This window comes from Rhinatrema bivittatum, chromosome 4 (genome assembly GCF_901001135.1).
Source record: "Rhinatrema bivittatum chromosome 4, aRhiBiv1.1, whole genome shotgun sequence".
Classification (NCBI taxonomy): domain Eukaryota; kingdom Metazoa; phylum Chordata; class Amphibia; order Gymnophiona; family Rhinatrematidae; genus Rhinatrema; species Rhinatrema bivittatum.
The window spans coordinates 215503732-215528364 of record NC_042618.1 but is presented as its reverse complement, the minus strand read 5'-3'; the positions used below and the strand labels follow the sequence as shown (position 1 = coordinate 215528364).

Genomic DNA, 24633 nt, shown 5'->3' with positions numbered 1-24633 from the left:
TGTGTTTTTACCCACTGTGGTTGCAGCCTTGCCACTCACAATCGCCCCCGTAGCGCCACTGCAAAAGGTGTTGTTATTTCTGCTGCTACTGCTGGCGATACTGTGTAAAACATTATCACCTGCAGCGGTACCGGCATAAAATTTTTTTTTACCCTGCCCAAGCCCCGCCCCTTCCCCTCATTTAAATGTTAAAGTTGCGATGCGGTCGTTATCGTGTGCATTAGGGCGTTATTGCGATTTGAAAAATGACCCCCAAAGTTAGGAGCATAGCACTGATTTTCAGAATTGGGCACCTAACGTACTGCATGATTCACCTTTTTCTCCCATTCTGTGTCTGTGCTTGATGAATCAGGCCCTTAAGATCCTAAAGCTAGGCAAATGAATTGCAGATCTAAATTTAGGAGCCTAACTTTTAGAACCTGAAATTTATCTGAATTTACAGCTGAAAACTTAGGACCTTAAGTTCAATTGAAAATAGGGGCCAAGATTTAGGAACTTTATTATTTTCTTTTTTTTATATCGGCCTCCCTATTTTTTATGTTGGAATAAAATTGGCAGATTGGAACCAACAATCCAGTTTGGACTGAGCTATTTCAGCTTTTGGGTTCACCTGAGGTGAATGTTTCCAATTGGCTTGTAATACAAAGAAGAAACTCAACACTGCTTGACCAACATCCTACAGAACCCAGCAGCCACTGCCAGTGGAAGGTTTTACCATCCCTTCACCAGTAACTGGCTACATTTTATGCGCCCTACTTTCGGATTACATATTGTTGGCTTGGCACTTTCCTTAGGCTCTTTTAGGATTCCAGTTTAATTGAAACCAGCCTTTGTTGGACTATGATACCATAAGCCTTCATTCGCAACTACCAAGGGTTTTATTTCCCTATTATGTATTTATTATTTATTTCCCTGCCAGCTCACTTAGTGCAGACATCACAGTGACAGTCCTTGGCTGGGGGACAAGCACCAGGGTTCTTTGTGAGACCCTGTAATAATAGATCCTAAATCTAGCCACTAGATGTTGCCATTGCATGATGACTGGCAGTCCTCTCCTCCTAGGGACTGTGAACACCGCCTTTGTAGCATCTGCAGCCCAGAGAAAGGAAGATGTATGCCAGGAGTTGAACCCAGGTCCTTTGTATGACAGTGCTTACTTAGCACTGCTGCTGAGCCATCGGGCCAGCTCCATTCAAATTATAGTTTAATATCTCTCTGTGCATTTATGTCCATCACACTCAAATTGTAGAAATTACCTACTTAGAATGTTTTATTATCCATTAGACTATGCAAAGGATCATGCAAAACAGCACTGTATGATTCAAAATATGTAGAAAAAAACAACATCACAAATGGGCCAGCCTGGTTACACAGTGCCAGCACTGCATAAGAGCATTTATTTATTTAAATGTTTTTCTATTCCACCACATTCGTTTTTCTATTCCACCACATTCGTACAGCAAAGAACATATACCATTGAGATACTACTGAGATCATGCAAGAGACCTGTGTTTGATTCCTGCACCCAGGTTCTGATCTTCAGGCTGAGAATGCTGTGCTTCCAGTACTCACAGCATATGGGGACAGAGATCCTTGGTCCTCACACAACAGCGACATCTATGAGTTGTATCCAAGGCACACGTGCACTGGGTTCTAAAAAGAGCAGCAGTTTTTCAAGATCTGTTGCTGCAATGGCTTGATTATAGAACAATGGTCCTCAATCCAGTCCTCAGGGATTCCCCCAACCAGTCTGAGTTTCAAGATATTCACAATGAATATGCATGAGATATAATTTGCATACAGATCTCATGCTTACTTATTGCGGATACCCTAAAAACCAGACTGGTTGGAGTTCCCTAAGGAGTGGGTTGAGAAATCTGTTACAAAGGGCAGAGGATGGGGGATAATTAGGAAAGAAATCCTGGTGGCCTCAAACAAAGGTCTCTGGTGCCTCTGCTTTTCATCCTTCCATCGTAAATGGCAGTGAAAAGAATTGAGGCAGGCTCCAACTAGGCCAGAAACTCAGGTTTGACAGAAAATGAGCAAGGTTAAATAAACAATTTCATAAAAATTACAAATAAATGTCACACATCTGAACTTTCACCTAATTGCAGACAGGGAGGATAACTTTCAAATAAATGCAAACGGTGGCATAGACACGTGTATATGGCTACGAGCAGATCTATACTAGTATAATAACCTCTGCATATGATATGAACTAGAGCAGCGTTTCTCAACCGGTGTGTCGCGTGCTCCCGGTCCCTCCCGCTGCTCTTTCTTCCCTGCTGCCGTTGCCGCCGGGCTTTCAACACGTTCAAGCCCAGTGAGAACGGCAGCGATGCAAGAAGAAGCAGTGGCACCCGCGGCTGGCCTTTTCTTCTTCCCACGCCGCCCCCCCCCCCCCCCCCCGTGACCCGGAACAGGAAGTGATACACGGTGCGCGGGAAGGAGAAAGACCATGCCGCGTGATAAAGTAGCAGCGGCGGCTGCAGCATCGGCCCCCGAGCAATCGAAGCAGCCAGTAATCGAGAAAGGAGACAGCAGCATGAGCCTCCCGCGGCCGATGGGATTCTTCCTTCTTGGCCTGCGGGGGCTGGAGGAGGAGGAGACTGCTGCAGCTACCATTTGTGCTTGGCGCTGTTATATTGTGCATGGCTTTAAAGATTATCATAAGGACTTTGTAGAGGATTCTAAATTTGATGGGAAGCCAGTGTAGGTTGTGAAGTATGGGTGTGATGTGCTCTCTTCTGTTGGAGTTGGACATGATCCTAGCAGCGGAGTTCTGAACCATCTGCAGGGGTCTGATAGTATTTGCTGGAAGACCTAGAAGGAGCGAATTACAATAGTCGATTTTTGAGAAAATGATGGACTGAAGCACTGTGCATGTGCGGTAGTCATGGAAGTGAAGGAGGGGTTTCAACTTTTTCAGTACTTGAAGTTTGAAGAAACAGTCTTTTGTGGTTGTATTGATAAATTTTTTTAGGCTGAACTGTTTATCCAAAATAACCCCTAGGTCTCTGACATGCAAGGAGATATTAATTGGAGCAGTGATTGGTATTTTGTTTGGTCCGTACTTGTCGTCATGTGATATAATAAGGATCTCCGTCTTGTTGGAGTTTAGGACTAGGTTCAGGCTGGTGAGGAGGTGGCTGATTGATTGAAGGCAATTGTTCCAGAAGCTGAGAGTTTTGGAAAGGGATTCCTTGATGGGATTAGTATCTGTACGTCGTCAGCGTATATGTAGTGTTTTAGATTAAGATTTGCTAGAAGCTGGCAGAGCAGAAGAAGATAAACGTTGAAAAGAGTAGGAGAGAGGGAAGAACCTTGTGGGACTCCAAAGGAGGAGTTGACGGGGTGGGAGACTTTGTTGTTGATTTTGACCTTGAAGCATCTAATTTTGAGAGAGGATTTGAACCATCTGTCTGCCGTCCCAGTTATATACCTATGTCCGTGAGGCGCTCTAAAAGAATTGTGTGGCTCACTGTTTCGAATGCCGTGGATAAATCGAGAAGAGCAAGGAGGTATGGTTGTTTTTTTCCTAGGCTGAGGATGATGGAGTCTGAAAGAGAGATTAAAAGTGATTCTGTATTTAGAGATTTTTGGAATCCGAACTGTGCTGGGGCAAGGATCTTGTGTAAGTCCAGGTATTTGGATAGTTGCTTGTTTACAATTTTTTCTAGAATTTTTGCAATAAATGGTAAGTTGGCTAGTGGATGGAAGTTGGCGGGGTCATCTGGTGACAAGTTTGGTTTTTTAGCAATGGTTTGAGTATCGCGATCTTGAGGGCATCTGGGACCAGCCCTTGAGCAAGAGAGCAATTAATGATTTCTGAAATAGGTTTCGCTATGATTTTTGGGATGGAGATGAGGAGATTTGATGGTATTGGGTCCGACGGATGAGAGGATGGTTTGAGCTTCTTGAGCAAGATTTCAATCTCCAATGAGAAAGTGGGCTCGAATGATTCAAGTCTAGCATTTTGCTGAATAGTGGTGTTTATAGGGGTGTTATATGTAGTGTCTGTATAGGGATCTATAGCAATCGGATTTGTTTTGTTTCCTCAGTAGGTGGTGTATTGTTATCCTAGGACCCAGTGTAATATTTACCCTTGCTTATTGACAAGTAGGGTTATTGTTGTTTGAGTCCTTGGTGTTATTACTGTTATGTTACGATGGGATTGCAGTATAGATTTTGAGTGTCTTTTTTTGTTAGTTCACAATGTGTCTGGCAGTGGAAGGTGTTTGTGCTGCTGTTACTGTGAGGTGACACCAGAATTTGAAAATATCTTTTAGTATGATGAGCTGAAAGGAAAACATCCAAGCTCCATTGTTTGGGGGAATTTCAGTGGATGCACAGAGTTAGAGAACTGGAGGTGCAGGATTTATAAATGTCATAATTTAAAAAGTATGCACTAAAATCCAATCCCATCCATAACCCCGCCCCCATATGACCAAAGCCCCGCCCTGCGGGGCCATGGAAAAATGGTCTTGCTTGAAGCCGGTCCCTGGTGCAAAAAAGACTGGGGACCACTGCCTTAGGGTACCACCTCCACTACTCCAACTGTGTTCAAGGTTCTTGCTAAATCCCCTTCCCTACAGTACTTGCCCAATTTTCATCTTGCCCTAGTCATACATGGTTTTGCAAACTTACTGAAACACTCCTCAGGCTATATTTACCACTATATACTATTGTAACTCACTATATATCAGGCTCCTGAAATACTGTTTGCGCTCTTTACAACTTTTGCAGAATTCAGCCACAAGGCTTCAAAGAGAGAAAATATTACGCTTTTACTCAAATAACTTCATTGGCTGCCAGTGCAAGAAAGAATTAAATTCAAAGTTCTTAACATTAGTCTATAAGGCCCATCAAGAAGAGACCCCCATATATTTATCTGGGTTATTTACTAGGTATAAACCTAGAAGAACTTTACATTCTGTTCATATAAAGTGCTGATGCAAATGAATCTTTCACTTAACACAAAGAAGGCTGAAATCCTATATCTATGCCCAAAACTAAGCCATACAAGGGAACTAGAAGTCCTGGCAGCTGCTAAAAACTATCCTATTACGCTGGATGTCAGAGATTTAGGGATTTTTCTCGATTGTAAAATGAATCTCAAAAAATGGATCAATAGTGTGTTCAAAGATGGGTACTTTAAATTGAATATCCTAAAGAGACTTAAGCTGTTTTTATATCCAGTTGATTTTAGAACAGTTTTACAAGCCCTTGTTTTAACTAAATTGGACTATTGTAATACTCTTCTCTTGGGCCTTCCCGCCACTACGACAAGACCGCTACAACTTTTGCAGAACTCCGCAGCACGACTATTAAAATAACTAACTCTAAAAGATGTGATCACATTACACCTATATTGAAAGACCTACATTGGCTTCCTATTAGTTACCAACTTCAGTACAAGGCTCGTTCTCTAATTCATAAAGCACTGTACAATGAGAAGGTTGAGTGGCTTAACGAAGTCTTACATTTTCAAACACCATCTCAAATAACACGATCCGCCAACACCAGTCTTCTACCAATACCTTCTTTAAAAGCAGCTCACCTGAACACAGAACGCGATAGAGCTTTTTCAATTGCAGGACTGAACATTTGGAATACCTTACCCTCACAGCTAAGGATGGAATCTGATATCAAAGCCTTTAAAAAAGGAATTAAAACCTGGTTTTTCACCCAAGCTTTTTCATTAGTATGATTATTACAACATTTTAAGTAAAGCAATGATTTAATGTTTAAGACTATTTTTATCATCATTTTAGCTTATTTTAATGATTTTATAACAAGAAGAAACAATGTTTTTTATGTATTTATAATTTTTAATTTGTTGATTTGATTTGCAAATATCTTAACTGTTATTTGTGCAACTCTGTAAACCGAATGATATTTTAAATGAATGCCGGTATACAAAACCCAAATAAATAAATAAAATAAATAAAACAGCTTGAGATTCCCGGAGTTAAAAAAAAAACGGCTACATGAGATGCATAACCAAACATTGTCTATTATGAGTCCTGGTTTATAGAATGTACTACCAGATGATCTATGGTTTTTAACAGATTTTAAGGTATTTAGAAAAGACATTAAAAAATCCTTAGTTTTTAGAAGCTTTCTCATTAGAAAGCTAGAAAGATGACAGATTTAAACTTCTACTGATTTCGGAGTGGCCTTGGAGGGAACGGGGAAAGCCATTGGGCCTCCACTAGGGCTCGGCGCGCGCAAGGTGCACGAGTGTGCATCCCTTTGCGCATGCTGACCCCGGATTTTATAACATGCGCGCGGCAGCTCCATGGTGAGACCGCAACTTGAATACTGTGTACAATTCTGGTCGCCGCATCTCAAAAAAGATATAGTTGTGATGGAGAAGGTACAGAGAAGGGCTACCAAAATGATAAAGGGGATGGAACAGCTCCCCTATGAGGAAAGGCTGAAGAGGTTAGGACTTTTCAGCTTGGAGAAGAGATGGCTGAGGGGGGATATGATAGAGGTGTTTAAGATCATGAGAGGTCTTGAACGAGTAGATGTGAATTGGTTATTTACACTTTTGAATAATAGGAGGAGGACTAGGGGGCATTCCATGAAGTTAGCAAGTAGCACATTTAAGACTAATCAGAGAACATGTTTTTTCACTCAATGCACAATAAAGCTCTAGAATTTATTGCCAGAGGATGTGGTTAGTGCAGTTAGTGTAGCTGGGTTCAAAAAAGGTTTGGATAGGTTCTTGGAGGAGAAGTCCATTAATTGCTATTAATCAAGTTTACTTAGGGACTAGCCACTGCTATTAATTGCATCAGTAGCATGGGATCTTCTCGGTGTTTGGGCACTTGCCAGGTTCTTGTGGCCTGGTTTTGGCCTCTGTTGGAAACAGGATGCTGGGCTTGATGGACCCTTGGTCTGACCCAGCATGGCAATTTCTTATGTTCTTATGTAACCCACGCATATTTACTTCTGCATTTTATCAGGTGTAAACTGGGGGGATGTGCAGGCTCAAGAACCAGAGAGGTCTTGATGATCTAGAGATAGACTGGGCAAACTGGTGGACTAAGTGGTCAAACTGGTTATTTCCTTCACATGTACATATTTTAAATTGTGCTCCCTTGTGCATTGAAAGCCAAGTCCTAAGGAAAGATACGCATATAACGTTTCCTTGCGTAACCACTTAAAATTAGGAGCACATTTACGCATGCTAGAGTTATTTTAGATAGTACGCATGCACTTGCACTGAGGATTTAAAATTCCAGCATATGTGTGCTCGCACCCACATACACGCTTATTTGGGTGCATGTGCGCTCGTTTTAAAGTTTCTAAGTAAGAGGTTGATTTTAAAAGTGTTGTTCGTGCAAAAATGGCCACATATGCGAATACATGGGCCGACCAATCAACACAGATTTTAAAAAAGCTGCAAAGTATGCAAGCGTCAAAAGTAAGAGGCGGAAAAGGGGCCAGGAATGGGCGGGACAACAGTTATGCGCATAGCTCCGTATTTTAAAACTGGAGCCCGTGGGGCTTATCGGCGTGCTTTTCGCTTAACTTTACTGTTGCTCCAGATGAAGAGCAAGTCTGTAGATCACAAGTTTTAGGGCTTACGGAACAGGGTGAGGAGTCTGAATCAACTGGAGGGGCATGCAGGATGAAGAACCAGAGGTTCTTGAAAACCTCGATATTAAAATCTGCCTACATATGTGTGTAAAAGCCGGCAAAGTCCTAGGAACCATACGTTAAGTACATTTTCTCCAGCAATCTCTTAGGATGAGACACATTCTTACATGCGGGAGGTGTAGTTTAACGCATACACACGCAATTGTGCACGTGATTTTAAAATTGCAGCATCCCTCCACTCGAGTGCTGATACGCACGTGTATGGGCACATGCGTGCTCGTTGTAAAATTAGCCTGTTTATAAAATGAGTAGAGAAAGCATATGTTTCTAGCATTAGTTCTGCATGGAACATTTTGTCTAGCTGAGGAAGATAATAAATATTACCACAAATCTCAATTTGGGCCCAATAAGATGCATTTGGATTTGATGTGAATGGGAGCTAGCATAGGAGCGTATCTATTATCTATATGAAATGACTCAGCTTTCCTCTGTTGAGTAAAAAGGGTGAAGGCGTAGGGGGTTAATTTACTGCATTCTGTAAAATTTTGTAACAGAAACATGCAGGGGAATGATTTCCCACAACTTGGTGGCCTCAGCATAGGAACTTGCTGATTTAGTCTAAACAGCACATGATAATTTAGGTAAACTGCTGACAAATCACTTTTTTTCATTAAATGGCAGTATCTAAACAAGAGATAAAGATGCTAGCTTAGCTTCTGCAAAGGGAACTTGTCTGGGGTCATGAGCTAGTAAGAACTGTTCTGTCAACAACTATTCCCCGAATGCTGCAAATTCTGTACGATAGCATAATGTTTTCTATCACTTGTTTTTCCGGCTTTGAATTATTGTGCCTGTTTAGTGGAAACACTGGAAGAAATCTGCCATCAGACACCAGCATTTCAGCTAAGGATTCAATGAGCCAGGAAACAGAAGTTGTATTTATTTTTGAATGAGCAGAAAAATGATGTTGATCAGGGTATATGCACAGAGAAGTACTGTTTTAGATGCAGTGATGCAGCATGCCTGCATCCCAGTTACAGTCAGAGATCCTAAGTATGTTTTACTAATAACCAGTGCTATGTTTCTGGGAAAAAATAAGATGCTGGTACTCACATGCATGAGATGTTTCTTTTTGAGGGACCACAGGGAAAATCAAGAAAGTGGAAGAAAAAGGTGCTGGTAACCCCCTGAGAAAAGCCCTGCTAATGACAATAAAATATTTCTAGCCATCGCGCAATATGCTACATTTTGCATCAACGTGGAAATCGTACACCTAGTTCTGCTACTATGTTTTATATCTCAATCTACTTTTGGACATCAGGGATTCCCCTTAACATGTCTAGTGAGATCTCCGGACTGCTATGGGCAGATTTATTTTTCAAAGAGAAACATGAATGACTTTCATGTAGGGTGGCCAATCGGCTGGTATTGGCTCAGCCTGGTGGCTTTTCTTGAAGAGAGGCTGGAGGCCAGCATGACCAGTAAACCAGCCAGTAGAAGTGCTGCTTTTCTGCTGGCCATCGTCACTATACCGACGCCCCCTTCCCTCCCCTCGCTGGCCTTTTTTTTTAAAGCTGGGGCCAGACCCAAGGCCCAATCTTGGTGGTGGCAGCAGCAGCAGCAGCAGCAGCAGCAGCTTAATATTAAAGCGTACAGGCCAGAGAGTGAATCAGCATGCACTCTGCTCTAGGTTGTCAACTGACTCCAGATTTTCAGGACAGGTTGATCCAGTCCTGGTTTTACCCCATTGTATGTTGAGACTTATTCTGATTTCCCTATTGCATTCCCTAAGATAATAAGTACCTGCATTCAGAGGAGTAAAACCAGGACTGGATCAACCTGAAAATATGGAGCTAGTTGGCAACCCTGCTCTGTTCCAGGCCCTGTGGTTTGGCAAGTCAATTTTCACAGGGAAACTGCTGTAAAGTTTCCTTTTGAAAATCTTCCCAGTGCCGTAGGGATTTTTTTTTATGCATCCTTTGCAGGTGCAAAGTACCCAGGGCAAATAAGGAGCAGGAGATTTCAAAATGAAATCCCTGCGCATACTTCAGGGAGCCCTAACCCTGGTCCTGGCACCATCCCCTTTTCCAAAATTCGGGAGGCAGGGCAATTTTCAGAAGCCATTGTTCTGTGGAAAACCTTCTAAAAACTGCCCCCTGAAACAACAAGAAAGACGACTTTATGGGGAGAGCAATTTTCAAAGCCATTTACCCTGGGTAAATGGATATTAACCTGGGTAAAATGGTCTGGATAAAAACGTGCCCTCCTGTATCCGGCTAAAAGTACGTGTGGGCTTCCATAGCAGGCATACTTTCAGCCGGGTTAAATAGAGGTATTTTCCTCACTATGTTCAGGTCATTGGATGAAAACATCATGCATTACATTACATTTTCAAATATTCGCCTGCTATTGTATTACCGATCGGCTGCCTGCATGCATAGCAGGCCCGAAGTAATCAGGCACTTTTAATGATTAAACTTTATGTCAGCTGATTTTCAAAGAGAAAGGATGAGAGTCATAAAAATATTAGAAGATTCTAGGATGCCTTTGATTTTATTTCTTTTCTTTCCTTTCTATCTGTTGTAAGAAAGGTTCTTGATACGTCATGACTGTTGTTCCCAATTCTGATTTCACAGAATGTCCTGGAGGAGCCGCAACTCCATGCAATAACAGAGGATCTTGCTCTCATGGCATGCGAGGTAACGGGACCTGCACTTGTCAGGTACATCAGAAAAACTGGAACTCTATTCAACAGTTTTCAAGGGATCCAAACCTGCCTGACGTAGCTGGCAGTGAAACAGCTGGTGGCCAAGGGTGCAGAAAGCAGCACATATGCATAATCTCCATATCAGATAATTCATTTGCCAAATTTATCGATGCACCTAACTTCCTTGCATAGGCCAAGGTTCACCCCTGACTAGGTTGGAAGTATTTTACAGTCTGCCATCACTGTTTGCAGAAGATTAGAACACTACCGAGAAAATGTATTTTCTGTATTCAATATATTTCTGTCTCCATAGAAAATATGTTTCAGGATGCAAACGGGGGGTGGGCGGGATGAAATAATCATTTGGTTGATATCTGGTGTCCTTTGTGGTTTTGCCTAGGTTTACTGGTATATGTGCATGAATACTGTGTCTCATTTCAGGAGTGAGAATGCATGTGTACCGGGTAGCTGCCGATAGTGTAAACTATACTTATAAAAGTGATTGATAAACTGGTATGAATGGGTGGGAGGAGGGCCCAAAGGGAAGTGTGTGGACAGTGGTTTGAAATGATTGTGCTGCTAGGACTGTCATTGCCACAAGTGCCATGGTGTGCTGCATCTAGCGCTGAATGGGACTTTTTTTTTTTTTGCAACTTTCTCCTGAGACCGTTTTCCGAATCTAACGAATCAAATTGAGTAGAAGAAAAGCGAGTGGCACAGGCTGGCCCATGACTTCCCCTGAAAGAAAAAGAAAATACGAAAATAAAGACTGGTTTACATCTGCTGCCAACCGTCGAAAATCGGTTCTGCCCTATCCACTTGGTTTCCGCTGGCGACGGGTATTCCACAGGGTTCTGCCTGCTCAGCACTGTTAGTCAGCATTCATCTGGTCCCGGTTTGTCATCTCCTCGCTAGCCTCAATGCAGGATGTATCATTTATGCTAATGACATCCAGTAGTTTTTCCTAATTTCTCCTACAGTAGGTGCTGCTTTTTCAAGATTTATTTATTTATTTATTTAGCACTTTTATATACCGACTTTCCAATAACAGAATTACTGATCAATTCGGTTTACATTCTAAACAATAACAATGACAAGTACATGTCTTACAATGAACAGGTCGATAGAACTTGGAAACAGATATAAGGGGTTAACAACATAAAGTAAATGAAACGGAGCCTAATGTAGGCTAAAGAAACAGGTGAAGGGTATGGGCTGGGTTTTGATTTCAGACTGCCAAGGATTCGTAGTTGACCTGAAAATTCTTTGGGGGGTTCTAGGGAGTACTAGAGATGACCTATATAGTTCTCTATTGGGTTACCAAAGAAGGGATCATTGGCAGGGAAATTCCGCAGGCTGATGTTATGAGAAAGCTTGGTTGAATAACCAAGTCTTAAGTCTTTTTTTAAATATAGTGGGGCATTGCACTAATCTGAGTTCTGACGGGAGAGTGTTCCAGAGTTTGGGACCGACTGTGGAGAAAGCTCTTTTACTTAATGCTGACTTCATCGGTGCTGAAGAATAGACTGGTCCTAAACTTGAGCAAGGCAGAGAGAATCTTTCTAAGCAGCTTCCCACGTACTGACACTCCTCCGTTGAGGAATCATGACCTAACCTATATTTGAATTCATTCTCTCATTTCGAGCACAGGTGACAGCAGTGGTGAGGGGATCTTTCTTCAGATTGCATATTCTTAGACTGCTTAAGCCTCTTCTAAACCATAACCATTTTCAGACAGTACTGCAGGCATTTATTCCACCTGGCCTTGACTACTAGGGATGTGCAGAGGGACGCCATACGTTGCATTTGGGATTCGGATTCGTCGGGGAGATGGGCAGATATGTTGCATTCATCAAGGGGGGCCCCCCGACACGTTTATTCGTTAATTCCTATTCGTTTCCCCGCTAAAATTAAATTAACTACAACCCCCCATCCTCCTGACCCCCCCCCAAGACTTACCAAAACTCCCTGGTGGGCCAGCGGGGGAGTCCGGGAGCCATCCCCTGCACTCACACCCTTGCTGCCGGTTTCAAAATGGCGCCGATAGCCTTTGATCTACTATGTCACAGGGGCTACCGGTGCCATTGGTCAGCCCCTGTCACATGGCCATCGGCGCCATCTTGTGCTCCTACCATGTGACAGGGGCTGACCAATGGCACCGGTAGCCCCTGTGACATAGTAAGGGCAAAGGCTATCAGCGCCATTTTGATTACTGGCAGCCGACAGCCAGAGTGCAGGAGGTCGCTCCCAGACCCCCGCTGGACTTTTGGCAAGTGGGGTCCCCCAAGACTTGCCAAAAGTCCCTGGTGGTCCAGCGGGGGTCCGGGAGTGATCTCCTGCATTCGGGCCGTCGGCTGCCAGTAATCAAAATGGCGCCGATAGCATTTGCCCTTACTATGTCACAGGGGCTACCAGTGCCATTGGTCAGCCCCTGTCACATGCTAGGAGCACAAGATGGCGCCACTGGCCATGTGATAGGGGCTGACCAACGGCACCGGTAGCCCTTGTGACATAGTAGATCAAAGGCTATCGGCGTCATTTTGAAACCGGCAGCGAGGGTGTGAGTGCAGGGGATGGCTCCCGGTCCCCCCGCTGGACCACCAGGGAGTTTTGGTAAGTCTTGGGGGGGGGGGGTCAGGAGGGTGGGGGGTTTGTTTAAATTGGGTCCTTTAGACGGCCGAATAATTCGGCGGATTCGGTGTATTCGTGGGGAATCGCGATATGTTTGCTTCCCCACGAATACAACGAATAGGGCCCTATACATTGAGGATGAGAAATACGTTAGAAACAAATGCACACCCCTATTGACTACTGTAATTCTGTTTATATTGGGATGCCAGGATATGTTATTAAAGCTTTACAGGTAGTACAAAATTCAGCAGCTCAAATACTAACTGGTTCAAAGTGTACAGAATACATTATGCCTGCTTTACATTCCTTACATTGGCTACAATGGCTAGCAACATAGGCTACAATTAAATGTAAGGTGTCTATCCCTCATCCACAGAGCACTAAGTCATGATTACCCTCAATGCATCAATGGCTTGCAACATAGGCTACAATTAAATTTAAGGTGTCTATCCCTCATCCACAGAGCACTAAGTCATGATTATCCTCAATGCATCTGCGCTTTCATAAAAAACAATTTACAGGCCACCAAGAAATTTACGATCTGCAGATTGCAATCTGTGCAAATCATTTAAGAAAATGTTCCTTTTTACGGAAACATTTGGAGGTAATTCTTGCACTCCTGCTCATGGGCCCAGCCGTGAGCAGGCACTTACCTCTGCAGCACGAAGCCGCCGTCGGCCTTCGCAGCAGGAGCCGCAGCCAGCCCTTCTCCTTCACCGTGGCGGGAGCCGCAGACTTCAGCGTTCCTCTCCTGCATGGTGGGCCCTGCCGCCATGCTCCAATGTGGCTGGAGCCGCCGCCGCCTTCTCCGTTGTGCAGTCCCTGGTCTACCGCCGCAGCAGGATCCGCTCCCAGATGCCTCTTCTGTGGCAGGATGCCGCCATCGACGTCGGGGCCTGCCCTGCGGCTCGTTCTCTAGCTCCAGCGTCTCAGCGGCATCATGGCCACTGTCCAAGGTCCTGCCCCCCTCTGTCTAAGGGGTGCAGCCACGTCTTTCTTCTATATTTAAAGGGCCCGCGGCCTGATATGCCCCGGGTCCCACCTGAACTCCTCCAAGGGTGTATCCTCATCTTCAGCCCTACTTAAGGGCCTTGCTTCCACTTCTGCCTTGCCTTCACAAGGAGCCAGTTCAGGAGTTGGACTGCTCCTGGATCCTGTTCCAGCTCTCCGGTCCAGGAGTCTCCAATGACGTCCTCCTGCTCCTCTTCTTTAAGGCATTCCGTTTCTCATTGTCCTTGTATTTGTTTTCTTATTCCATGTCCTGATCTATGCTAATGTTCCGTGTTCCAGTCCTGATGTCCAAGTCCTGATGTTCTGTGTTCCAGTCCTGATGTCCGAGTTCCAGTCCTGATGTCTGAGTCCTGATGTTCCGTGATCCAAGTTCTGAAGTTCTGTGATCCAAGTCCTGAAGTTCCTAGTCCTGATATCCCAGGTCCTGAGTACCCATGCCTCAGGAGGTTTTTCATTTTTAAAGTCCGAGTTCCTGGTTCCAAGTTCTGTGTTTTAATTCTGAGTCTGCATCCTGTTCCGACTCCAGAGGATCCAAGGGGTTCACCTCGTTCCTGGCCTGTGTTGTTTGTCCAGAGCTTGCCCTGCTCCCCTCGTGGTCCGTGACCAGCCGTCCGGCTGTGTAGGGCACCTGAGGGACCTTACTCACCTCATCTCAGTCTCCATGTCCAAGTTCCTCGTCTGATTCTCCACGTTCCAAGTTCCTTGTCTGATTCTCCACGTTCCAAGTTCCTCGTCTGAGTCTTCAACTCCAAAGTCTTCATCTGTCCTTGTCTCCTGTCCGGCCTGCCGCCTTGCCGTTCCCAGCGGCAGGTCTGAAAGGGCTTGGAGTGGTCGGAGGACCACTCAGAGACCAACCTTGGTGGTTGGCCTCACGGAGGCTATGCAGGTCGGCAGGGGCCTGGGCTTCTGGTCCTAGCCCAGACGGGACTTCGTCTCATCTGCCTCGGCGCTACCTTGGAGCTCCTCTCCTGGTTCGCCGAGGTCCAAGGGCACACTTCTCCCCGGGATCGGGAGTGCTCCCTAGCGGTCCCTCCTACGGATGCCGAACAGTAATAACTAAGCTGAAACCTTCTTTGGCCTCGCTGGAACTGACCCTATGTGAATCTGCTTCACTCTGGCATTATCCAAACCTTCTGCAGTTCCTACATTGTTCTGCGCTGTTATCACTCTTACCGTCTTAGGTGTTGTTTTTACCATAAACAGGAATGTGTCCATGTACTTCACCAATGACCTTGGATTGGCAGGTTAGAAGTATTTCTAAATAAATAAATACAACTTAAAAAAAAAAATCAGTTTCCTCTCCTAGGAAATAATGGGAGCCAGGCAGGCAAAAGGGAAGGTTGCAAACTTCTTCCTGCTGTGAGCTTCAGTAAATCTGTTCAGGGAAGAGGCCTGGGAGAGTCAATTAAAAGCCACCTATGTCCAATGAATATCCCTTTGTGAGTGAGGCTGGAGGAGGAGCAGAGCCTGATATTGCAAAGTACAGACAGGTTCCAGCTTTTGTATGCCCTAAATCTCTTTTTTAAAGTCCTTATGAACACTAGGGGGCTTGCACCATTGTTTTTTTTTGTTTGTTTTGTGTCACATTGGTGAGAAGGGATTCATTTCATTGTGGTTTATTCATTTCATTTTGCTTTTAATGAGCACTATCTTACCGCAGCACACACTTAAATCCACAACTCATCCCCTGCCCCAGACACTATTTTATTTTAAATCCTACACTCATCCAATTTCAAAAAAAGGCACCTGGGCTTTTTCCGACCTCCCCGGACCTCCCGTGTTTGGGTGCTATAATTGCGAATAAGCTGGAGGGAGCCCGGGGAGATCCAGAAAGGTTGGGATTAAGTGTGTGTGGGGGGGGGGGGGGGGAGCTTTTTTGAAATCAGATGGGTGTGGGATTAAATTTACAATGTTGGCTGGCGCGGAACAATAGTGAAACAACATGAAATGAAAAATGAACAACATTTTGAGGTTTTCTTTTGTTTCATTTCAAAATGGCCACAAAACCTCATTTCCTATGTGGTTTCAAATGACAGCACATCCCTAAAGTGCTTGAACACATAGGACCTAATTTTCAAGAACATTTACATGCTTAAATTGGGCTTTGCACATGTAAATGCACTTTACCCATGTAAATGGGCTTTTAAAAATTGCTACATTTACATGCGTAAATCCTTTTGAAAATTGCCCCCATGAACTGTGGCTGATTATCCTCTTTTGTGATGGTAGATATTCTAGAAAACCCTATAGTCAGCTGCTATTTGCCTCCTCAAGGCCAAACCTGCTGGGAGTGAATCGACATTTTCTTGGCTATGCACCAGACCGGAAGATGGAGATGATTCAATAAGTTGAAAATATACTTTTATTGCATCTGCAACTGTGAAAGTTTTGTGACAATGCCCTAAATGTATTTTTCACCATGTGTTGTGCAGGGAGGATTTGGTGGGACAGCCTGTGAATCATGTGCTGCACATAATTTATTTGGTGCAAACTGCATGTCAGGTAAGTTTTGGCATTATTTTTAAAATATGGGTTCTACATTTCTATTTCTAAGTTGTAAAAGTACCACAAAAATTTAAAACAAAGACCCCTAGTCTTATCCAAGTTAATAAATTACCTTTTTGTCCAAAATGATTTTCTAATTAGAGCATTCAAATTACGGGAATTACTTCCATGAGGAGCAGCCCTGGATTAGCCATTAAGCAAAATAAGAACATGTATAGGGCTACAAGGGGAGGGGGGCACCACAGAGTGCTGAAAATTAGCATTTTTTTTCTGTTGCCCCCTAGTAGTTACAAGTAAATAATTTGTTATATTGCTTACTGCTGTTTAGTGTTAAATACAATTTTTTAAAAAGTTTATATTTAATATAATAGTGGGGTCTGGCCTGGGGTAAGGCCTGGAAGAAAACGGATTTTTTAAAATCTCTTATTTCACCTTCAGCACTTACTGAGTCTTAACGTCTTGTCAGTTAAGCCATGGAAGGGCTGAGGAGGTGCCATTGTTGTGCTGTGTTAAGGGCATCATTTGGCGTTAATCCAGCCCCGATGAGGAGGATTCAAGGAGTTTAAAGGAATGGAATCACTGTTTTGATTCTCAGTGACTGTTGCAGCCGTTGAGTTTGAAGGAAAGAAATGGAAGATATGTTTATCTCTCACTAAGGTTCACTGAAGTAAGAGAGCTTATAGAAAGGATGGAAAAGGATGGGTTTTTTTTTTTTATAAAATATGAGGTAGCCTGCCCCAGGGAACCAAGCTGAATCTGAACTTTAACCAAACACCAGATAAACCTTTATTTTTTCCTGAACTAGAAAGCAATCTAAAATACTAGTTGAAAGTCTCTGCTGAACCACAACCCAAACAAAATTCAGTTTTTGAACCGGTTTAGAGTAAGTGTTTGATTTGTTTGTGATGGGTGGGTCACAGAAGCAACTGAGGTAACATTCACTGGCTTCAGAAGCAGAATGAATCATAATGGGCGCGTGAAATCAATACCATATCTGGGAAGATTTACGTTTTGGTTTTGACTATACAAGTAAAATGAGCATTTCAGATTAATTATTTCATTGTTGGAATCCACTTTTTGTTTCCTACGTTCTTCGCAGTACCTACTTTAACAGATTTAGACCTGCTTGCTTGCTCCACCCCATTTTGAAAACGATTACTATAATGTGCCTTATATTTAAATTTTCTCATGTAAACTAAAACGGAATTGGTTAGCTCATGTTTGCAGAATCAGTCACTGAACCATTCTTGGCCTGAAGCTGAACCAAACCAGTTCAACTTTAGCTGCAGCTGAGGCCGAACATGAACTGAACCAAAAAAATGTAATGGTTTGATTCCCTGGTCTTCCCTTTAACTTCAGTCAAATCACCATATGCAGATGAGCCAATAATTTGTAACAACTACAATAGATCATATTCAGGAATGCTGGTTTACCATCATGCGTGGAATAGAGATAATAAGTCAGAAATGGGGAGAACAATTTTCAAAGCCATTTCCATTGGTATAACAATGTTTTATCCGCAGAACTGGGCTCTATGAAAATTGCCCATACACTGTGTGGGTAAAAGTATACATATTGTTCTACGACACGTGTAATTTTACCTGCATTTCTCGGAGGCATTGCTGTATGCACGGTTAGGTCGAGAGAGGCAATAACGCGCGTAATTTTGGATTCTCAAAACTATGTTCATTGTTTGGCTGAAAAAAAGTATCCAGAGTTAAAAACAAGCGCAGATCTCTGCAGGTATTTTTTTTTTCCTGTGGTAATAATCAAAGCAAAGCTACTCATGTAGTTTTGCTTTGATTATGGTGCAACCCCCACGGGTAAAAAGCATCCGCAGAGTTTTCACCAATCCATGCAATTTGATTATTGCCCCCAAAATGGCAGCGTGTGTCATAGGACCATGTTACCACACCCTGTACATAACCCTTTGGTGCAGACTGCATGAGAGTTAATGGAATGGTAATTGGTTGCCAGTAAAACAAATTTCTAATTCCTAGAACTTTGACCTGAACTCTTACAGGCATACGCCCATGCGTGCGCCTATCGGTGCACGAGCAAAGATTATGCTGGAATTTAAAATCGTGTGTGCACTTGCATGCATATGTTTGAAAATATACCAACTGTGCATAATTATGCTCCTAATTTAAAGAGGTTGCTTGAGCACAGCTAGCATGTGCGTCTTCCATAGTGCTTTGTCGGCATTTACATGCGTATGTAGGCAGATTTTAATACATGCTCACGCGAGGGACAACCCAGTTATTCCAATTAGTCCACCAATCTGCCCAGTTAAAATCGAGGTCTTCCAGATCCCTCTGGCTCTTCATCCTGCTTGCCTCCAGTTGACCCAGACCACTTACCCTGTCCTGTAAGCCCTAGAACTCGAAATCAGCAGACTTGCTCCTCATCTGGAGCAGCAGTAAAGTTGCGTGAATAACAAGCCGACGCGCGCCACGGTCTCCAGTTTTAAAATACAGAGTTATGCCCGCAACTGTTGGCCCCGGCCCAGAATGCCCATGCTCCGTCCATTCCCTGCCCCCTTCCCGCCCTCTTATTTTTGACATGTGCACAGGTATATACGTGCGTACTTCGCTGGTTTTTAAAATCTGCGTTGCTCATGCGCGGCCCACGTACGCGCGTGTACGGGGGTATTTTTTGCATAAGCAACGCTTTTAAAATGGACCTCCTAATAACTATGCCATCTGGTCCTCATTCAACTGACTAAGCTGCTGAATTGCTGCTTGCTACTTTGGTACACTTCAAATACAGATACAGGGCCAGATTTAAGGATCAAGCAAAAGGCCTGCAAAGCAGTTGTCTTGTGCAATTTTGAATGGAAACAATTCCACCGAGAAATATGGAAATAAAAAAAAAAAAAAGCGCATAAAGAATTGGGGGGGCTTTGGCCCAGTGCTTAAATTTAGCAGTCAGTGGCAGTTTGTGCTGTTGTGAAATTCAAATCTAGGACTTGGTCTACCAATAGCAAAGGAATAAAGTTGTTAACGATCTGTTACCCGTGTGTCTTCAAGGACCCCTGGGCTTCAGTGCACCTGAAATTCCGTAAGCCATTTATTGGCTATGTCTGCTGCTGCTGCTGCTGTCTGCCAATGCTGTTCCCCTGCTGGAAAAAGTCGGGGAGCCGCAGAGAGTTCAGCGCAGGAAGTAGACAAAGCTGATGGGACTTGTAGGGACTTCCTTAGGCTGTCCTTTGGTCACTAGACTGAGCAAGGCGGTATATATAAGAAGAGATTTCCCATCTTCTGGGGCCAGTTGGGCCTAATGTGCTCAGGCCCTGGGAGGGAGGAACGGACAATGGCTACCACTGCTGCTCAATGAACATTAGTGAGGATGCACTTCCTAGGAGGCATAGGCCCTCGGTTGCTATCAAGGGGTTGAGGTAGGGGAGATTGCAAATGAAAGGGAAAACAAAATAATTCCATCCAGAACCAAAGCATCCTACTTTCCAGGAGGCAGGCATATGAGTGTCTGCGGTCCACACCTATGTATGTTTCTTAAAAAAAAAAATCCCATCAAAGTCCTCATGTACCCCCTGACATGTCTTGAATATTTGGTGTGGATAGGACACCTAACTAAAAGGTTGCTATGGTCACACACATATACAGACACACACGGCAATCTCATAAGTTTTCTTTTCCTTCAGAAATTAGATTAAAAAAGAAACAAAAATGCAAAATGTGTAGAATCGGTTAAACCTAGAAGCTATTGTGGTGTAACATATACATTCTGCTTTTTTTTTTCCCCTGTAGTTTGCAATTGTGTCCACGGTTTATGCAACACTGGAATAACTGGAGATGGGACATGCACTTGTTTGTCAGGATACACCGGGCATGACTGTGATCAGCGTAAGTACTATTCTTGAAACTGAGGCCACCTCTAAACTGTTTATAACAGCAAGAGCTGTCCTTATTACAGGTGAGTCTCCAGTACTGTATTTCTTCGGAATAACAGAATTATGACATTAACTGAGTGCCACAGACTGGAATCTTTCTAGGGCTCCGACACCTTTTATTGCACCAACTAAAAAAGGGCAGGAGCTTTCAAGACCAGAGACATCTGGAGAAATTTAAGGAGCATAAGTGAGGGCCAGGAGCAAAATCTGGGTCTCCTGCTCTCCTGCTAGGCCAGCACGCCAGGCCAGTCTGTGCAGTTTTATTATTATTATTAGAATTAAATATGATTTAACACTGGCATAAGGAAAAGAATTTAGAGAAAAAAATAATCCTGGTAGCTCTCGCTTAAGATTTTATGGGGAAAATAATATAATTAGGAGCAGTTTCCTTTTACGTTTGGTCCAATAGTGTTATCATTGCTCTCAGGTGGTTATGGACAAAGTTCTTGCAAAACCCTTGCAAACGTGTTTGGCAAGACACTAAGGGGGTGAATTTTCAAAGCGTTACATGTGTAAAGTTTAGCATATCTGAAGATAAGTAGCCTGCTCACGCACAATCGATATTTTATTTTAAAAAGTACGTGCGTTCTTTACATTTCACACACACACTATCAGTCATTACCAGCACACGGCTCAACATGCGACTGGACTCGCGTTTTGGATGCATGTCCATAACCTCCGATGCTAAACGGGGGTTAGCGCGTTCAAAAAACGCGCATCCAATTGAATACGTAGTTAATAGCGCTCATCACATGCAAATTCATGTTGATGAGGCTATTACTTATTTCCCCCAATTCAAAAAAAAAGGGCACCTGAAGTGCACATTTTAACTCCCAAAAATTAACACCTGCCTGGAGCAGGCATGAATTCTTAAGGAGCCCAAAAAAATTACAGAAAACAGAAATACTGCTTCTCTGTTCCTTTTTTTTGGTTCCTCTGACGTAATATCATTGCGATATTAAGTCGGAGGAACCAAAATAGGAGAATTAAAAAAAAAAAAAAAAGAAGCGTGCCAGTAGTCAGGTTAGGAAAAGGGATGATCAATTATCGAGTGTCCATTTTCCTAACCCGTGGCTGTGCACACTCATAATACTGAGCGTCCATTTTCCTAACCTGACCTCCAGCTCTCCTGGGCGCCAGCTGCTGAGGAAGTGCTAGGGGTACACAATTTCCCCTAGCGCCTCCTTTTTACCGCGGCACACAATTTAAATATTAAATATTAATTTGGGCGCTCGGGAGAGGTGGATCAGCATGCGTTAAGGGAGAGGGTGCTCAATCATGAGCGCCCATTTAATTCGTGTCAATATTGCATTGGAAATAGATGTAAAAAAGGGGTGGTCTAGGGGTGTTCTGGGGCAGTTGCTATTTTAAACGAAATGGGCGTAGATTTGGCAACTAACTTGAGTACTTTTACACCTGCTAATTATCTTGCATAATTGATATCAGACTTGTTTATTGTGTATTATTGGCTGGGTGGGAGGTCTGGGTGAACTGGATTCAGGTCTAAGGACCTTGAGGGGCACGAGGATCCGGAGAAGGACTGGGCGAACTGGTGGAGTAATTTGTAAAACTGGTTAATTTCAATTACGCACGCATGTTTTAAAACACGCTGACTTACATTCGGAATTCGGTTTTTACACAAGCCCTGCTTTATTTTCATGCATAAAAGGGCAGATCTTAAAACATACGCGCGGGTGTAGATTTGTTCGCGCAACCCGGCGCGAACAAATCTACGCCCGATTTTATAACATACGCGCGCTGCCGCATGGATGTTATAAAATCCGGGGTCGGGGCACGCAAGGGGGTGCACACATGTGCACCTAGCGCGCCTAGCCCGAGGGGAGCCCTGATGGCTTTCCCCGTTCCCTTCAAGGCCGCTCCAAAATCGGAGTGGCCTTGAAGGAAACTTTTTTTCCGGCGCCCCCCCCCCCCCCGGCTTCCCCTCACTTCCCCTATCTAACCCACCCCCCATCCCTAGCTAAATACCTCCCCTACCTTTGTCGAAAAAGATATGCCTGCCCGAGGCAGGTGTAACTTGCGCGTGCCGGCTGGGTGCTGGCGCGCCATTCCCCGGCCCAGGGGCTGCTTCAGAGGCCTCGGCCACGCCCCGGAACGCCCCCGGGCTAGCACCATGCCCATGGCCTCGCCCCCAGAATGCCCCCGAATGCTGCGCCGCCCCGACACACCCCGACTCACCCCCCAAGCAAAGCCCCGGGACTTACGCGCATCCCGGGGCTTTGTGCGCACCGGCAGCCTATGCAACATAGGCACACCGGCGCGCAGGGTTTTTAAAATTTACCCCAAAATGTACGCGCTTATATTTTTAAACTTGGCAGGGAAAGTTTTCACTTCAGTGCATTGAAATACTAGCTTCCTATGCATTGTATGTATTCGCGTGTAAGGATTCCTATGTGTGTATGTTCCAGGGTGATGAAACACGCATTCTGTAACATGCACATATGTGATATACACACAGGAAATAAAATACTGTCATAGATGAATGCATGGCTATGTATGCTGCTGCACATAGTTGTTTGAAAGTTATCCTTCCAAAATGTGACTGCAGATGCATACACATTCCCATACCTGCTTATATATACAATATACTGTTTATCCCTTTACAACCTATTTCTTGACTATTGGAGAGATTAAGGTACTGTACTGCATAGGGCATTTGGAGAGCAATTTCCAAAGCTATTTATGCGGGTAAATAGCGATTTACACGCAGGGCTGGCGAAAACCTTAGGAGGATTAGGTTTTGGCCTAGGGCACCAGAAGTGGGTGGGGCGGCATAGTAGCCAGTAAGGACAGCAATTTTGAAAGGACAGACGAGCTGAGAACTGGCATGGGTGAGGCAAGGAGCTGGAGGGTGTTTTTCCATTTGTTGGCTATGTTTTTCTTTGAGGAGCTGGGATCAGTTGTCATGTGCGGAGAGAGAGAGATCATGTGACAACATCACCGCCTAGGGCAGCTGGACACCCTTCCACCGGCACTGTTTACACGTGAAAATGAGCTGTCTGAAAAATGCCCTCTTTCGATACAGCTCGAAGTATGCAAGGAGTTCCATAATACACAGGCTTTTAGCTGCATTTCAAGGAGGCCTTGTTGGGTGGTTTTGGAAAAAAACATGTTGACATTGTATCTTCAAGTCTTCGCACTTTATTTTCCAAAGAAAAAGCAAATGCATAAGTCCACGGGGTGCTTTGTACCTGCCGCAAATTTCAAAATGAAAGCATACATGTACTTTCTCTGTGAAACCTGGTGCAAATTCTGCAAACAAAAAGTACTCACGGATTTTATCCCAGTGTGGACAGTTTGAAAAATGCCCCCCATAGAGTACAGCTTGACGTTGTATGTGCTGTGCTGCTGGAGAGGATCACTGGTCTCTGCTCTTTGGCAGTGAAATTTCATAGAGCTCTTTCTTTCTCTCCTTAGCCCTCCCCGAGTGTGCAAACCTCCAGTGCCCTGAGAACTCCCGGTGCACAAGTTCCAAGACAGGGACATTAGAATGTGCCTGCATGCCCAACTACCAAGGGGATGGCAAGCAATGTAAACGTAAGTAACCTTCTGCCCTGCCCTGTTATTTGGGGGAGGTTCTATTTTCAATGGCTGGCATTGAGGAATGTGTGAAATCATTTGTCTGTGTCCCATTGAATTTTATTTTTGCTTCTTTCTTTAGAACAAAAAAGGTGGCAACATAAATATACAATTACCCTGCTTCTGCTTCAGCTTGCAGATTGTGCCATTTGAATCTCTTAATACATAGATAGTATGTCTGCCTGGATGACTAGAAGGTCTGATGTGACTGGTGTGGTAGACATTGGTTCCTACAAAGTGCTACCTAGCATTCAGAGATTCTCATATCAGGTCAAAATTGTATTTATTTATTTATTGCCATTTTCTTATTGTATGAAATTTTCAATATTCTTGCAAAATGTCATTCAATAAGAAAATGGCAAACAGAAAAAAAAGTTCATCAGATTTTCTACATTCAGTTCAATATTTAATGCAACATTTCAAACTAATTGACTGAAAAAGCTGACTGTCTTGAAATGCTGTTTGTAAATTACACACTTCTAAGCACCATCACAGCCTATTCAATGTTGCTGTCATGGATGGTACATTAGTGTAGACCATGACATCTGAATACTTACAGTGGCTATAGAAAGTCTACACCCTGTGTAACATTTTTTGCATTTTGTTGTGTCAGTGCATCAGACTTGCATACATTTAAATAAGGATTTTTTTTCATCAACAC

General features: G+C 43.7%; 1 protein-coding gene across 1 annotated transcript in view; it reads left to right on the top strand.

Moving 5' to 3' along the window:
- STAB2 (stabilin 2) overlaps nucleotides 1-24633 on the top strand; it is a 473152-nt gene that overhangs the window by 38160 nt on the left and 410359 nt on the right. Inside the window, 4 exon segments of the mRNA XM_029599680.1 lie at nucleotides 10248-10333; nucleotides 16393-16462; nucleotides 20233-20328; nucleotides 23811-23930. Of these exon segments, the coding sequence (XP_029455540.1) occupies nucleotides 10248-10333; nucleotides 16393-16462; nucleotides 20233-20328; nucleotides 23811-23930 (372 nt within the window).